This window comes from Lingula anatina, chromosome 6 (assembly GCF_051362555.1).
Source record: "Lingula anatina isolate TDL-2025a chromosome 6, LinAna3.0, whole genome shotgun sequence".
In the NCBI taxonomy this organism is placed as follows: Eukaryota; Metazoa; Brachiopoda; class Lingulata; order Lingulida; family Lingulidae; genus Lingula; species Lingula anatina.
In genome coordinates, this window is record NC_141772.1 from 6,901,250 (window position 1) to 6,917,175 (window position 15,926).

Sequence of the window (15,926 nt, forward strand, 5' to 3'; positions counted from 1 at the left end):
TTTTTTATTCTAAAAATTGTATAATTTTTGCAGTCTGGGCATTTGGGGATGTCATTTAATATTCACCGCTAAAGTTAACCAAGTTGTGAACACGATTGTACTTCTTCTAGAAGGATATCTGGCTTCCTAGTTTGCAGTGTTAGAAATGTGTTTTCATCATTTCTTTATTTCATCCCTTGTCAGTGGTCCTCCATAATCACTTTTGACCCAAGTTAATCTTCATTTGGTTATGGGCAAAACATCGGTAGGTAATGTTTTTTTAAGTCTCCCTGTATAAACAGGCCCGTAGCCAGCAATTTCAAAAGGGGGGTTCTTTTTCTGAAAAAGTGGACCTTTTCCCATAAAAACTTCATGTACCTAGATCAAATTTTACCCAGAGTGGACCTTTCCCAGCAAAAGGGGCGGTTCTTTCGAACCCCCGACCCCCCCTGGCTACGGGCCTGATAAAACGGGGTAAAGAATTCTGAAAAAAACCCCAAGTACTCAAATTTTTACTTAATGTTGAAAATGGAACAATAAATAGGGTTTACATCACTGTGTGTTTAGAAAATAATGACAACTCTACAAACTGTATACAGTTAGACACATGTATACCCGATACGCACGGCTAGATATGTCTTTTTCCTCGCGCCATATTCGATATCACTCCTTTTTGACCCCCTTTAAAGTAGCTTTTTACCCACTGTCGGTTCCTATTTTTACAATAATTCGTAATTCAATTATTCATTATCCAACAATGTTTTCTTTATTGATGAACCTATGGGGATTTAAAAAAAAATTCTTGCCACAGCTGCCTCAGGACGGTAGACAGGGGGGTTTGGAGGCTAGGTGTAACGAAACTGAAGGTCCGTGTAACAGAAACTCCGCCTCCATTTAGTTATAATGGTTAGGGTTAGCCTGACCTAAGTGGGTCAAAATCTAGGGCGAGGCTTACCTGTGCAAATGAATGGGAAGCGGACTCTCTATCATGGGGGAACTCTCTGTCACGTTACACTGGGTTCAAATGATTCAAAACAACTTCCCCTGTGGTCGGAAAAGATCCGCCCTGTTTCCAATTTTGATCTACTTAGTGGCATTTACCAGGTTGGGTCAATTAAGGAGGTACAAAGGTTCACATTTTTTAGAAAAAATACATGTTATTGCTGACTAAAGATGATCTACAAGTCTGTGGTTAGTATGTACTTTAAAGGGAGCCAAGTAACGATAGATGGATGTGAACACACCCTGTACATGTGTTTCACTGTTCCCAGTCAATATCACCTTCCTGGAGTCGTACATATACATCCCTATGAACCTCAGAGTACAGCAAACTTCCAAATAATTGTTCTGAAAGCAGTTCACAATTCATGGGCTTCACTTCAGTTTTTGGTTGCCAGTAGAAACCAGAACATCCGTGCAAAACACAGAAACTCATGCAATCGAGTACACGTGTCGAAACTTTCGTCTTGGTGATATCTGCAAATCGAACGGCGGTATCCGGCAATTTTTTAAACTGCGCAGTGACGCTTGGAAGACCTGAAATATATATTTATTTAAAAATGCCACCTTTATGATAATCAATAAAACAACATCAAGTACATGTACTTGAAATCGATCAAAAAACATCTAATTTCTTAGAACGTTGGGACTTTAAATGAAAAATAAATTTTATAAGAACATTCAATTTGTTCCGTTGCTTTACGCTTTTGACAGTAACTTCGATAATCAGACGTCAAAAGATTTCAAAAAGAAGAATGACTTATGAAAAAAATATTGACTGCTGTAAAAAATGTCCACAATATATTTGAGTTTGATCGGCAAAGGTGTTTACTCTCTGTTTCAGTAAAATGATGCAAAACAAAACACATACATGCTGTTTTGTTATTTGAATGTCGATATCCTGACGTCAAAGGAAGTCAAAATAGGCCTATGCTGACTATTGGACGAATTTTGTAACTGGAATGGAAGTCTGCTAAGAACCGAAGTCCGTTCCCACTATACTTTGTACAGGTGACATCCGTCCCACATACTAACCCCAATACTCCCTTTTCTGTACTAATATACTTTCCATCCCATATATCAACCCTTTCCTGTACTAATAGCCTATACTTTCCGTCCCATATATTAACCCTTTCCTGTACTATAGTAATAATCATATATAATCATACAGGAGCCCTGACTTCCATTCCTAGAACTACCATTCTTGTCACTGCAAAAAATGTTTCCAGTGTGCTTGCAGCAGAGGCACACCTTATATGTGAACGTATTTGATAACACTCACTATGTTCACATTTCTCCCCGTAAAATCCTTTGGCACAGGTGCAGGTGGTGTTTCCGTTCTCATACCGGCAATGGCCACCATTTGCACAAACGTTGATCACGCATTTTTTATCCTTATTAGCGGTGGTGGGGGTCCTCATCCACAGAAAGATGGTGTTGGAGGCATCCGTCACCGGGCTGCTGCAGTTCTCGCCAATATATGGCAGGCCACTGATGTTCGATATGGCGCTGATGTGGGCAAGGCTCTGGAAGAACAGTGAGAAGGGGGCACAAGAATAAACAAATATGAAACTAGAATAAGGTTAATTTTTACTTTGACATATGTAGGCACAAGGATGAAAATCTCGGTTTTTGTCTCCATTTGTGGAGAAAGTAGCACCTCAGAAGCAATTGGTGGGGGAAGGCAGAACGGGGACAAGTGAACCACTGTAATTTGTATGTGAGATTGACCCATGACTGGGTAAAAATTGGGACACTCTCTTTTTTGTGAAAGTCTCTTATTCACCGACGAAACGGTTTAGCTGGGTGCAAAATATCTGATGGCTAAGTCTTTAACTTTTAGATCCATCTAATTTTGTTTTTGAATTTGACTCGTAATGCGAATAAGAATCCCGCTTGATGAATACAGTCTTTCGCCAGGTAACGTTAGTCACATTGATTACCTGTATATGCCCTCGTGCCATGCCAAGCATTGACGTCACTCCTTCAAATGATGTCACTGTGACGTCATTGTAATCTGACATTGTGTTGGGCACCATCCACGTGCTGTTCCACTGCCTCCCACTATCTTCCAACAGTAACTTTAAATAAGAGTATTCGATGTTGACGGTTTTTATACAAATGTACTACGAGTACATTTTCTTAATTTTTCTTAATTTTGATGTGATTTCATGGAAAAATGTCTTCGTAACGTTAAACATAAATTATGGCTTAATACATATCATTGTAAGAAAAGTTTTGGAGAATAGTTCATCATAACTGTAATTGCCGTAATTATAAGCAAATGTGCAAAATTATGCCATTTTGCAGATGCTCTACATACACTCACCTCATAATAATCAACCAACGTCCTATCTTTAAAGCGCAGAAGTTCTTGCAATATCGAAAATTCCGACTCTAGTAATGAGTACTGAGACACAGGTAGCTCAGACACAGGTGAAGTGCAAGACCTGTAAGTGCATTGAAAACATTTTTACAGTTACCATCTTATAACCATTCTTAAAAGTGCCATACAAATTAGGTATGCCTGTTTTGCATCATGTTCCAACGGGTTTTGAAGGCGACTTAAATTTTGCTTGATACTAGGAGCTCACTCACACTGAAGAGGCCTTTGTCTCACCCGTCAGACCGGTAAACTTAGGTGGTTTAATGACGTGATATAAAAATTCCAAACTTCAGTGCAAATATAATATTCAGCAAGGACAATTACTTTTCAATTTTTTCAGTAAAATCAATAGGTTTTTGAATTTAAAAACCATTTCAAATTTATGAATATGAATTTAAAACCAACGTGGTTAGAATGGAATGCTGTGATGTTCAACAAAGTACTTGTCTATCTCTTGTTTTGTCAATTTATTTACAGTTTGATGAACGGGGAATTTTAAGGTTGGAAATAATTTTTTCTAATGTATTGACAGTTACAGAGCGTCAACTAATCCCAAAACAAGTCGTATTTTGACATAACAAATTCACTATTTCATAGATACAAACTGTACAATTTTGAATACCTTGCGCGTTTCGCCATCAGTAAGGTCCATCCTCCGCCAAACCTCAGGGCATCACAGTAAGTAAAGACTAGCTGACCGGTGGCTACTTTCAAACCATACCAGCCACTGGTGCCGTTATTGGCCAACACTTCTGCACACGTCTTGGGAACAGTGGCTGTAAGGAATCGCCGAGAACGCCGTAGTTAATCGGATTTATTTTTCAATGAAAAAAATACACCTGTGGCGTTTTAAAAGTCGAGCGTAAATTCGTATCGAAAAAGTTGATGAAAGTGCTGTGATGTATTCATTAAACAAAATATGCAATGAAATGATTTAATGTATAATTTAGTAGTGAAAACGTGTTATGCACAAGGTATATTATAATGCATAGATAATAAGATGCAGTAATAACGATGAAATTGCACAACGTTCAGATTAGTAATTAGTAACCAAAATACGATGTTTATGAAATGTAAAGACGAAAAATGTCCACAATTATTAATCCAGGCCTGGTGGGGATGACAAGATTATTTACAGTAGTTAAGGGTTATATAGCATGTTTAGGAATAGTTTTCAACAGCATTTTCAACCAGGCTTTTTAGATCTAAACAAGCACAGCTTTTGTCACTTTATATCGATTTCAAACACCACTAGCCCGTGGACGTGTACACAGCATTTAGTGCCGTAGATTTGGCCGTGTTTCTGTGTACCTCAGAGAAAACAGACAGTTCCGCAATTTGCCTTTTTCGATTTCTGCCCTCGATCATAAACTGCTTTAGAAAGCCTTCAGTCTTTCCTGACTGCCAAGTGAGTCTGATGAAAACTTCCGGAAATATTGAAAGCCCACGAAGATAAAACATCAAGTCCGTGTTAAAATCGAAACTCTGAATTGCGCACATTGCTTTGTTGGCATCAATGACAAAAATGACATCAAACACAGTGTGCACACGAATTTATGGTTCACTGCCAAAACCGACCTTATTAAATCAATACCAAGCTCACTAGATGTTATAATAGCCTAATCAATGTACAATCGAAAATATGAAAATGTTTACCTGCCCACAGATTTATGATGTAGGCCTATCAGGCGCCATACTGGTCAGAAATACTCCATTAAAAGAGATTTGATCGTAATTACAATACTAATTGCTAAATGGCATAGTATATATTCTCGCTACTTCAAAACGCCTTGCGTAAACGCATTGTATAGATAGATTACAAAACTGCTATTAACTACAATTGAAATTCTGCCATTTCTGAAAATTAAGAGACCACTTCACGTAATTCATGGCATAAGCCTAGTGTATAAATCATAACACATAAAACATTAAATAAATACTTATTTACAAGAATATCAATATTTGACACAAGAAGTGCATTGATTTTGTGTACTTTATCCAGACACTTTTTCCGCGTGAATGAGATGTATCTATATGGCGTAATCTAGAAAACTGCCACATGCATTATTGCTCATGATAGTTGATGGGCAGAAACAAAAACGAAAACCGAAGGCAACATAACACGCATACAAAGACATTACCAAAATGGATGTCGGTCACGAATTTAAAAGCGTCCGAGGGCGTGAAGTAGCAAAGTGAAACAAAACAAGAAAAACGGTCAATGGAGTGACATAAACATTAATACACACAGAAAACAATGCACCTACTCTCATGGTACACAGTGGATGACTCTAACGTCAACGAGGTATCAGCAGAATTGACGCTGTGAAGTGTACACTTCTTGCTGCTGGCGTTGTAATCGATTGCCAGACAAGTTGGCCTCATTCGGCAGGAGGCTAGGCAATTGTCCACATTGCTGGTGTATTCCACCGCAAGCTCTTCGCTGCGTATAGCTCTGTTGTCTTGCGTTGTCCATTGGTGACCATCTACGAAGTAATTTAATAACGTATTACGCAAATAACTAAACAAAAACATCCAAATTCAGCAAATCAAGTAAACAAATGTGTTGTGTACTCAAAGATACATTGGTTAGAACTCAGAAGTGTAGCATTTTAGATACTGGAGCCTCATTCCCTAATAAAGACAACTTGTCAGACACTGTAATATTCAGGCCTACCCAACTCCCAGACTCGGCACCGAATGATCCTGAATTCACCGGTAAATCGGACCACACTACCCGTTTTCAAGGTGTGTATCAGTACGCATTTCACAGTATCAGACGCGACACCGCTCTTGCCTAGTACGCGATGTGATAGGGACGATTCTCAGCGGGGTTGAAAAGCATTGCATCACCATTCAAAATTTGTTCAGGGTATGATACTGTGTAATGCGTACTGACTCACAGGCATTAGAGTTATACCTACTTATGCATTTTTTCTCATACGTCTCCAGCTCCAATCCACTGAGGCTGATATTTCGGCCATAAAACGTGGCCATTTTCATATAACATGTTTCATTTGTGGCATCGTAGTACACCTTGAAACAGAACTGATGCTGATCACACTCCAAGAGACAATTACTGGCGTTATTGATGGACCGGATCATAAAGTCTGTGCCACTGAGATCGGATGTGCTGTTTACTTTATTCCAGACGGTCGCACCGCTGCAGTCTGGAAAACAAACAAACAAACAAATAAAATAATTAGTAAAACATGGGTAATGGCCTCGTTTTAATTCACCTCTCTGTTATAACAAAAGATGTCTAACTCCAAAAAATCGTTTTACCTTGACACACATGAATGATGAAATATTCATGAGGAAAAACATAATGATTAAATATTCATGAGGAAAAAGAGATGCATTATAATGCAGCAGTGAATCGTTAAGTGTGAAGGCTATCCTCCCGAAGGTGCCCATGCCAGTCAATCACCTAAGATTTTTGTAGATTTTTGTAGTTACTAACGCGAATACAAAGGGTCACCACGTGAAAAAGGAAATACTGGATCACTATTTTCGAATTTTCGTCAAAACAATTATTTCATTTTTTTAAGGAGGAACTAAGAGACAGTACAAAAACGTAAATTCTACTGTCAAGCGTTATCGATTTGCGCCTGTATGCATGGGCAATAATGGGCATGCATTGATGCACATCATTTCTGTCTTTATATTCTTTTGTTTGCTGAGTAAACTTTCACGAGAACTGTCACATATCTGGACATAACAGACTTGTAAAATTTACACTAGTACATCATTTCATATCTTATATTGGTATCTGCTTGCGTTCACCAAGAGACATTATTTCCGCTCATAACAGATAGTTTAGATAAAAGACTATTGGGTTGGGTTTAATTATCTGTATTATGTTTCACTGAATAAGAATAGGAATGTTTCGCTAACGGCTTACAAGAGAGACAGATGTCTTACCACTGCTGAAATACGCAGCCATTCCACCGCTAGAAGTCGCTTCGTTACTCCGGAAGTGGACAACAAGACGGTTAGTTGTAGAAGTTAGAGTGCCAGGGTTTGTGGCACCGCAATACCGTCCTATGACAGCAGCAGAGGTCCAGTTCTCAAATGAGCCCATCCCTATGTCTCTAACTTCCACGTAGTCGTTTTCACAATCCACAGAATCTTCAAGCTGGAAGATAATATTCTTCTGAAACTTTACCTCATTACATATTTTGAGCAATTAGTAAATAAATTAATGGATGATTTAACCGATTGATCATTTCCAACACCAATTCCTCGACAAAAATTTGCTCATTTAGCCTTAAATTTTAATCGATACCGTATATAATTAATCAACGTAATTAATTAACCCTTACACTGAAATCAGTAAATGTCAGTCTGACGGCAAAGCCCTCAGGGACGGTGATCCACCAGGTACAGTTCAGGTTGGGTCCATACTGGGTGGTCGGGTGACCAAAGGAACGCAAGTGACCAAAGTGGCCAGTCAGAGCCGCTGGAGCCTCACAGGCTAAAACGCGAATAATGGGTGATAATAAAAATTTTAAAAAGCTGTTATTCTTGTAATAGCCTTGCCAGATTCCAACGAAATAACGCTGTTTCTACATGCCCAAACGCCACATCTAATCCGTTTAATTGTCGTGTCTCAAAGTCAGCGTTATACTTTCACACAGAAAATTTGATTTTCCTGGAAATTTAAAAATATTTCTCTAAAAAGTCATCAAAGTATACCACATCTTAAACTGTTGACAAAATGCCGATAAAAATAGAAAATAAAGGCTCAAAAAACGTGTATATAGATTGTATATTTCTTAACAGTTTTGGCTTTGGAGTATTTTGGTGATAAAAGAAAAACTGCTAATTTTTTTTAAAAAGTCAGCTTTGTTTCTCCTTCTCTTACATATATATAGAGGAGTCGAACACACTTTTGTCTGAATTACGTAGCATGCTTTTATCGACCAAAGATGCAAAATATACAGCCACCATTTTCAGGTAAGAAATTAGTGAAAAGCAGCCTTACATGCATTCGTTATGTCATAGCAGTATATCCCAATGTCGTGACCGTGTCCACAATGCGTCATTCCAAAGCCGTATCTCGGGCAGTCTTGGATGTGAGCCAGGGAGCAGGAATCTCGTAACCGCAGCCACACGTTCCCCGAGCCTGACGAGACGGTAGCAAGTTTTCCGTCATCAAACCCAAGCTGCCTGTGGTGATAATAAGTGTACTTTTGTACGACGGAACAAGTATATATAGTGATGTACTTTTTAGGTAGGACTACACCAGCCCGTGTATGTTTATATGCCAAAGCAAGTAGCTTTATTGCGAGGTACTTTTACAATTACCAATTTTTTCATTTTGGCAATGTGGATCGTATGATTTAATGCAACCAAAAAGTCCAAAGTAATTTACGTACCGTTTTCTTCGCGTGCGCGTGCACTCACTCAAGTTTGATTACTTAGAGCAGCTATCAGTAGTATGGCAAGAATAGAAGTCCGCTAGGAACCGTAGTCCATTCCCCATTACTTTGTACAGGTGACACTCGTCCCATAATCTATCCCCAATACGCCAACTTACCCCTACCTGTACCAATCATATGGGATCCCGGACTTTCATTCCTATGACTACCATTTCTGTCACACCGGTACACGCACCTGCTAATCGTCACAATTAAGAAAAGTTGAAATTAATCCAGTTTACCTGCAAATAATACCAGCATGCTCCGTGGTCATTTGGACTTTACATACAGTTCCCCATATCTCGTCAATGGACATTTCAACTCGGCCTTCATATAAATGGCCGTGGGCCAGTCGAAACTCTATCCCGCCATAATCTAAAAGATTAAAACAGTAGACTTTAGAATAGTTTTCTATACCTTGTATTTGTTTAAAAAAAAACTAATTTGCGTTAAAATTGTCTGTTTCAATACATGTCTTCTATCCCATCTGCTTCCTTAATGATAAAATTAATAATTATAATCATCAGATTTTTGCTGTCGTCCATCCAAAGTATTGATCTCAGGTCTCAGGAAAGTAATTCCCATAAGACATCAAAGTTCCCCTTTAATTAAGACACAGTTCATAAGATGTTTTGGTTTATCAAACCTTGTAATTATTCTTTCAAACATGCTGTAATGACGCCTCAAACGATATGATAAGTTATGAAAAACGAATTATGTTTTGAAGTGATAGCAGTTAACTTGGATATTATTCACTGGGAAATGATAAATCGCTACTTTTTGTTACATCTTATTTCTTTAATAAGTTCAAGCAAATGATGGGTCAAACAATGAATTATTTAGTTAAGTCTAAATAATAAACTGTAACAAGAAAGCGAATAAAAAATAGAGTTATATATTTTCAGATGTGCTTACACTAGGACTATCTTAGACCGATAAAAGGCTACGCCAGGTGACTACATGTATTTCCTGTCTAAACTAACCCACACGTTGAGTATTACTTTCAAAACGTACCTGATTTCTGGAAGCAAAATGCCGCAGCAGGAGTTGAAGAAGTTACATCGCAGTATCCAGGTTCGGGGCGAATATTTCCAAATACCTTATCACAGTCCTTAACGCTGGATTCGGATCCGTTGCAGGAGACATTGACGTAGTACACAGGGTAGTTTGCTGAATATGTTAATTCGGGATCGCTCATTCCTCGCTTATAGCCAAAGTTTCGGCACAAAACGTCGGCGTCGACATCGTCCCAGCCTTGCTTGCATATGACCCCGGCATACCGCCCATAGGTGACCTCGACACGGCCGTAGTAGGAGCTGTGAAGTCGAAAACTCGGCACTGAAAATCGCAATCGAAATCGTAACCGTATCAACAGGTTTTATTGAAATAGAAAAATTAAGCATTTAAATAGAGGAACGCCTTCTTCGTTCACACAAGTTGTGTGCGCTTTCCATTCACGTTCAAGTTAACTTCAGATAGTGATTAAATAGTGCTTTGATACTTGGATGTACTAAAATCATATCTGTAGCTTAAGAAGAGCAGCTATTCAGAAATATTGATTAGACAATGATTAAAAACTACACTTTCACTCAAATTGAATGTTATGATTCACCCAATTTTTTTTTTATATAAAATAATGAAAAATTGAATCTGAAACTGGATCTTACTTGAAACAAGTTATACTACGTTTCGGCCTTAACTCCTGTGATGACCAAAGTGTCTTATTCGAAGAAGTCATCATCAATATCCCAAGCTGTCTTACCTGGCACCGAGTCGCTGTTCCAGCAGTAAAGAAAGATGTCGTCATCGTTGGACCATTCATTTTCTTTTCCCGGCGGTTCTCTGGTACAGTTTTGGAGGGACAGCTCGTCGCCAGTGCAGGTAACGTTATGGTACCAGACGGGCCGGGTGCTTCTGCTGTACGGATTACCGTGGATGCCAATCCCGACGTCATAGCCGAGCTCCCGACACGCTACTTTCACCAGCTGCGGAGATGGCCTTGGGACACTGACGGCCCCCCAGTCCCCGAACTGCATGACTTCCAGTCTCCCGTATGATGCAGTGTGGGCAAAGTCGCTGAGCCTTACATCTGAAAGAAGTAAACAGCTTTAGGTGATTTACTGGTAAATGACTAGAGACACCAAGACAGGAGTTGCGGAAAAAGGTGACAATTTCTTAACCTATCATCGCAGAATGGATGAATGTTTTTTTTTTCGTGAACGTGAGCATGTTACAGGATCTAAACGCGTGTTCATACTGCCCAACCTACCGAACTGTCCCACGTTATTGGACTGGTAACAGAAGACACCGACCGAGCCGTCATTCCAATGGCATTCCGGATAGAACCCACCGCCCACTCCAGCGGAGGGACACTCCAACAAGGTATCCTCACTGCCAGCGCACACGGGGTCCTTCAGCCAAAAGATCTTGTGGCTGGAATCACGGCCGTAGAAACCAGCGGGAAAGTTTAGGGCGCCGTCGTAACCTAAACTGCGACACGCGACCAAGGCGTCCTCCCGCGTCCAGTTGGTATCGCAGACAAGTCCTTCAACGCCTTTGTAGGTCATGCGCACGTAACCGTAACTGCCATGGTTCAGCGTATACACTTCATCTGAAGAATTGTAAATTAGTGTAGACTTATATTACACAATAATCACTGATTGTTAGCCACAATTCCTATTTCATAGATCTGGACGTTAAAAATTTAAGCAATGACCCCTTTTTTTTGCTGATAATGGTTGGTAAAAGACTATTCATTTATACTTTGAACATATAGTTTTTGCGTTTCCAATTGGAATATCCCAATAATATTTTAATGATAAGCTTCTTTTAACTGTTTTTCAGTTCGGTTTGTTAATCCAGGTACATGCATATGCAGCACTTAGAAGATTCCCCTGCTCTGCAATTATATGATCAAAATATGACAGATGAATTTACAGCAGCGGCAGTCCTTAGTACCTTGTGGTATAGAACTGTTGTAGCACACAACACTTGCAGAGTGGCCAGATGAGCATGAAGCGTCGGTGTGAGGGCAATCCAAGAGTCGAGCTTCGTTCCCCGTGCACAACCAATCTGTTTTTGAGTCAGAGTGACCCCAGGGATCGCTTGACCCACAACAAACGGCATGTCCCGCGTTGAAGCCTCGCTCTCGACATACCACTGTGGCCTCGATGTCAGTAAAGTTCCCATCGCAAACTGGTCGTCGGTTGTTCCAACTTCCTTCCTTCCAAAATTCCACTCTCCCCCAATTTTCTCTGTAAACTATACCTGCAGTATGCAATAAATAACCAGAATATTTGACAGCTTGTGACGAAAAGGAAAACGTAAAAGCTGAAATGCATCAAAGTTCCAAATAGTTCCATATTATCTGTAGATTTGCCAGTATGTATTTCTTGGTGAATAGTGAAACTTCTTCTTTTGTATTCTTCCAGTAAATACAAAAGGTTTTTGAAAGAAAATAGCGAAGTTTGCAGGCTACCTACTGTTGTTTACACTCTCCGAACAAAACACGGCGACGTCTTCGTGGTGACCACACAAATTCTCAGTCGGACCATAATAACGGCAATTCAAAATCGAGTCTTCTGAGCCCGAGCATTGTGGGTAGCCGAAATAGGAGTTTCCTGAACCTTGACCATAGATTGAACTACTCGAAATTGGCATCCCATCTAATAATATAAAAGGTACGTGAAAACACGACAATACAAAGATGCTCATTGTGACTAGTAAAAGTGCTGGCATGTCTCTAAAACAAGTATCCGCAACCTGGGTGTAAACATGGGCATCACCTGTCACTTTAGTCAACAGGAAGTGTCTGTTCTTTACATTATCATCAATTAAATGGAACTCCAAAACTTTCATTGTCATACCAGGATGCATTTCTACCGCGGACAACAGATTTTTAGAGAATATTTATTGCCTGCGCGGTAAATATCACAAGGTCGAGAAATGGAAAGAAAAAAGTTTGATTTACAGAGTTAAATTAACTGTTCTTAAGACAACAGTTATTCAATTGGAACAAAATCCAGGGTCAAAACCCATTTACAATATATGCCATTGTTTTTGTCCTTCATTACCTATAAATCCCAGTTCCTTGCACAGAACTCTTGCGTCCTGCCAGTGCCAATGTCTGGAACAAATAGTGCCCCAATTTCCATCAATGGCCATCTCCACGCGGCCATAATTTGGCCCAGGAACTAGACGAAATTCCGGTTCTGGGAACACATTTGAATAATTCATAATTACCTACTGGTAAAAACTACTCATACAACAGTGATACCAACTGACTGCATGGTAATATATCCGAATACACGTACGGTGGTTTAAAAACTATTGCTTGATGTTAGGTTCTTCAAAAGATGGGATGCTTTTGACAGCATTTAAATTACACTCTGCGCCAATTTTCACGTAGAGAAACACCATCTTTGCTTTTTTGCATATTTCAGGACAACTTTTTTCCTTATGTTATGAAGCTCATTGCACAATTCCACATTTCAATGATTTACTTTAAACTTTTTCACAAATTAAGCTGACTGTAAGTTCTTTAGAAAAAAAAACAAGAAGTAAGGGTCGTTAAAACAAAAACTACCTGAGACATTCCAGCAAAAAACAACTGCATCCTCACAATTCAATGACGAAAAATCTCCCCATTCGGTGATATTTAAATTGTCCAATGGAACACCTCCATACAAGCATGTCCCGATGTTGTCATGTGACCCATTCCCACATGACACCTGGTCAAAGTGGATTGGTCGAGATGCTTGGTGAAGCCACGTGTTCACGGATTTCCCTGTAGCGTAATTCAGCGACTTGCAGACGGCTGCTGCTTCAGAATCTGTGAAATCATTTCTGCATATTGTCCCCCACTGGTTGGTATCCTGACGCAAGACTTCCACTCTTCCAAACCACGACCCACTCAGCTGTGTTTGGATGCCTAAAAGAGGGTAAAATATATCAAATGAAAAAAAAAACAAAAGAAAATAAAAAAGGAAAAAGAATTTATTAATTTTCTTGGCGCAGAAGACTATACTTCGACAAACGTGATCAGTCCTATTAAAGAAAACATTGCTTGTTTAAAATTATAAAAGAGACACGGCAAATGCCAATCATTACTGCAGACTTCTGTGAATAAATCTTGAACTGAAGTAGACCAATTTCTTTGGCTTATTAGGATTAGACCAATTTTCAGGCTCAAATTTTGTTGCACAGGCGTATCCAGACCAACCTGGCTAGTAATGCAGAAAACAATACACAGCATAAAAATTAATAAAATTAAAAATTAAAAAAATCAAGTTTACTTTTGAAAAAATGTGTCAATGTGAGCAGCGCGATATTTTAACTTGGTGAGTTTCCTTGGCCTACAGATTTCAGCAAGTTCACACAAATCAATGACCATCAACTTTAAAAATGGTCATAGCCGGAAGAAAGGCATATACTATTACAATGGTGTCTACATACACAAAAGGGGCAGATATTGCTGTACAAACTTACTTCTCTTTTTCAATAAAGTTTGTACAGTAAATTACACAGCTGATGAAGTTCTTTGCGTAGTCTACTTATCTTTTCAGATGAAATATGAAATGAGCTTCAAAATTATAAGTCAACAGAAAAATATGACTTGTTTCTCTTTTAGTTATAAGATATAGATACTTTGAACGTTGCATCTGACGAGACTTCAGGTAACAATAATATTTATGATACATATATTGACTGAGAGTCAAGTAAGTCTTTTGTCCCCTGTAAAATTGCGGTGATGACACGCACTCACAGATGTACACATTCATCAAAAACATTTTGAGTAGTTATTTCCATTGAAAAAAAATAATAAAAGGTAATTGATGTTGCCTGAACTTCCGTTACAAAGCACAATTAATGATTTACACTCTAAACTATCCATTTTAGGGCCCCATCTGGGACATTTTTTACTTATGCCATTCTATACATGTTACTGGAAACCATTCAATTTCTATAATTCCGTTGTTTTATGACAATTTAACATCTGAACCTTAATATTCTTTCAGCTAACCAGCTGGTCTAGCCATTGCACTGACCGATGAATTTTACTAAGAAATTTCGATCGAAAATCGACTTCAAGTCCAAAATATTCGTTTGCTAAAATAAATAAATGAGACAAATGCTTTTTGTGGGCATGCCATTCCATAGAGCTCAAGCTGCATTCAGTACTGTTTTAACAAAGTCTGTATTTAGACTCATAACAGGAAGTCTGATTGCCTCGTAATCCCTGCCAGTGTGACAGGAATGGTAGCCCTAGGAATGGAAGTCCCGAAGTCCCATATTAGTACAGGTTAGGGTTGGTCGAAATATTAGGGTTAGTATATGGGACGAATGTCACCTGTACAAAGTAATGGGGAACGCACTACTGTTCTTAGCGGACAACCATTCCTGTAACACTGGTTTCACTTACGACCTTTATTCCAAAAATTGCACTGAACTCCAAGACGAAAATTTTACTCTACTTTGGCCCGAAATAAATCCATAGTACAAAAGAAAAGTAACTGCCAGTTATGAAATTAGTCGTACCTTTCTATTTATAAAACAGGCGCGATATTTTAAGTAGACCAAAAAATAAATCAGACGTTGTAATTTATATAATCAAAACATAAAACTGTTACTTTCATATGTGAATTAAATAAATACATGCCCTACAAGGTAGTTCTGTACAAAAGTCATGGTTACGCAATCAGGAATTGTACAAAACATAAATCTGCTCATTAGCAAATCGATTTCGGTAGAGCTTGCCGCAAAGTGTTTCACCGCAGGGTAGTCTAGTCGAAGGGTTAATTTGGAATGCAATGCAAGAATTATTTCGTGACTAAAAGTCTTTAATATTGGTACATACCGTGAACATCCTGTGAAAGAAATGCTACTATACAAACAACTAGGACTGCACACCATTCTGAGTCGGTGCTTTTCATTTTGTTCTGAAACTAGAAGATAAGGCGTATTACAGGATGTGGTTTTGACCAAGGGATTATACAGTATATATATATACCAGTAATATTGTATATATTATCATATATAATTCCTTGTTTTGGTGTAATTAATGCAAGGATGTGCTAGTCATAGAGTACAAAGCAAGACGTTGGCGAAAATTGTTTGCATAATAACTGGAGGCAGTACTC

General features: G+C 38.8%; 1 protein-coding gene across 1 annotated transcript; it reads right to left on the reverse strand.

Annotated features, from left to right (window-relative positions):
* Window positions 1-64: 64 nt before the first annotated feature.
* On the reverse strand, window positions 65-15,746 carry LOC106171828 (scavenger receptor cysteine-rich type 1 protein M130). Its single transcript, XM_013552303.2, has 19 exons — window positions 15,644-15,746; window positions 13,373-13,717; window positions 12,861-12,998; window positions 12,270-12,452; window positions 11,746-12,054; window positions 11,057-11,398; window positions 10,550-10,876; window positions 9,802-10,125; window positions 9,030-9,162; window positions 8,352-8,536; window positions 7,690-7,841; window positions 7,289-7,502; window positions 6,289-6,534; window positions 5,632-5,850; window positions 3,987-4,140; window positions 3,308-3,428; window positions 2,922-3,059; window positions 2,261-2,504; window positions 65-1,515 (listed from the first exon to the last, which is right to left on the reverse strand). Exons 1-19 carry the CDS (start codon window positions 15,717-15,719, stop codon window positions 1,238-1,240), a joined length of 4,128 nt encoding a protein of 1,375 aa, XP_013407757.2. The 5' UTR covers window positions 15,720-15,746; the 3' UTR covers window positions 65-1,237.
* Between the last annotated feature and the right edge of the window lie 180 nt (window positions 15,747-15,926).

Coding starts and splice junctions, on each gene's coding strand:
- LOC106171828 (XM_013552303.2), bottom strand. CDS start 15,719: ATGAAAAGCACCGACTCAGAATGGTGTGCAGTCCTAGTTGTTTGTATA. Junction 5,851..6,288: donor GTATGAGAAAAAATGCATAA/GTAGGTATAACT, acceptor ATTACTTCGTAG/ATGGTCACCAATGGACAACG. Junction 4,141..5,631: donor ATCCACTGTGTACCATGAGA/GTAGGTGCATTG, acceptor GATTCCTTACAG/CCACTGTTCCCAAGACGTGT.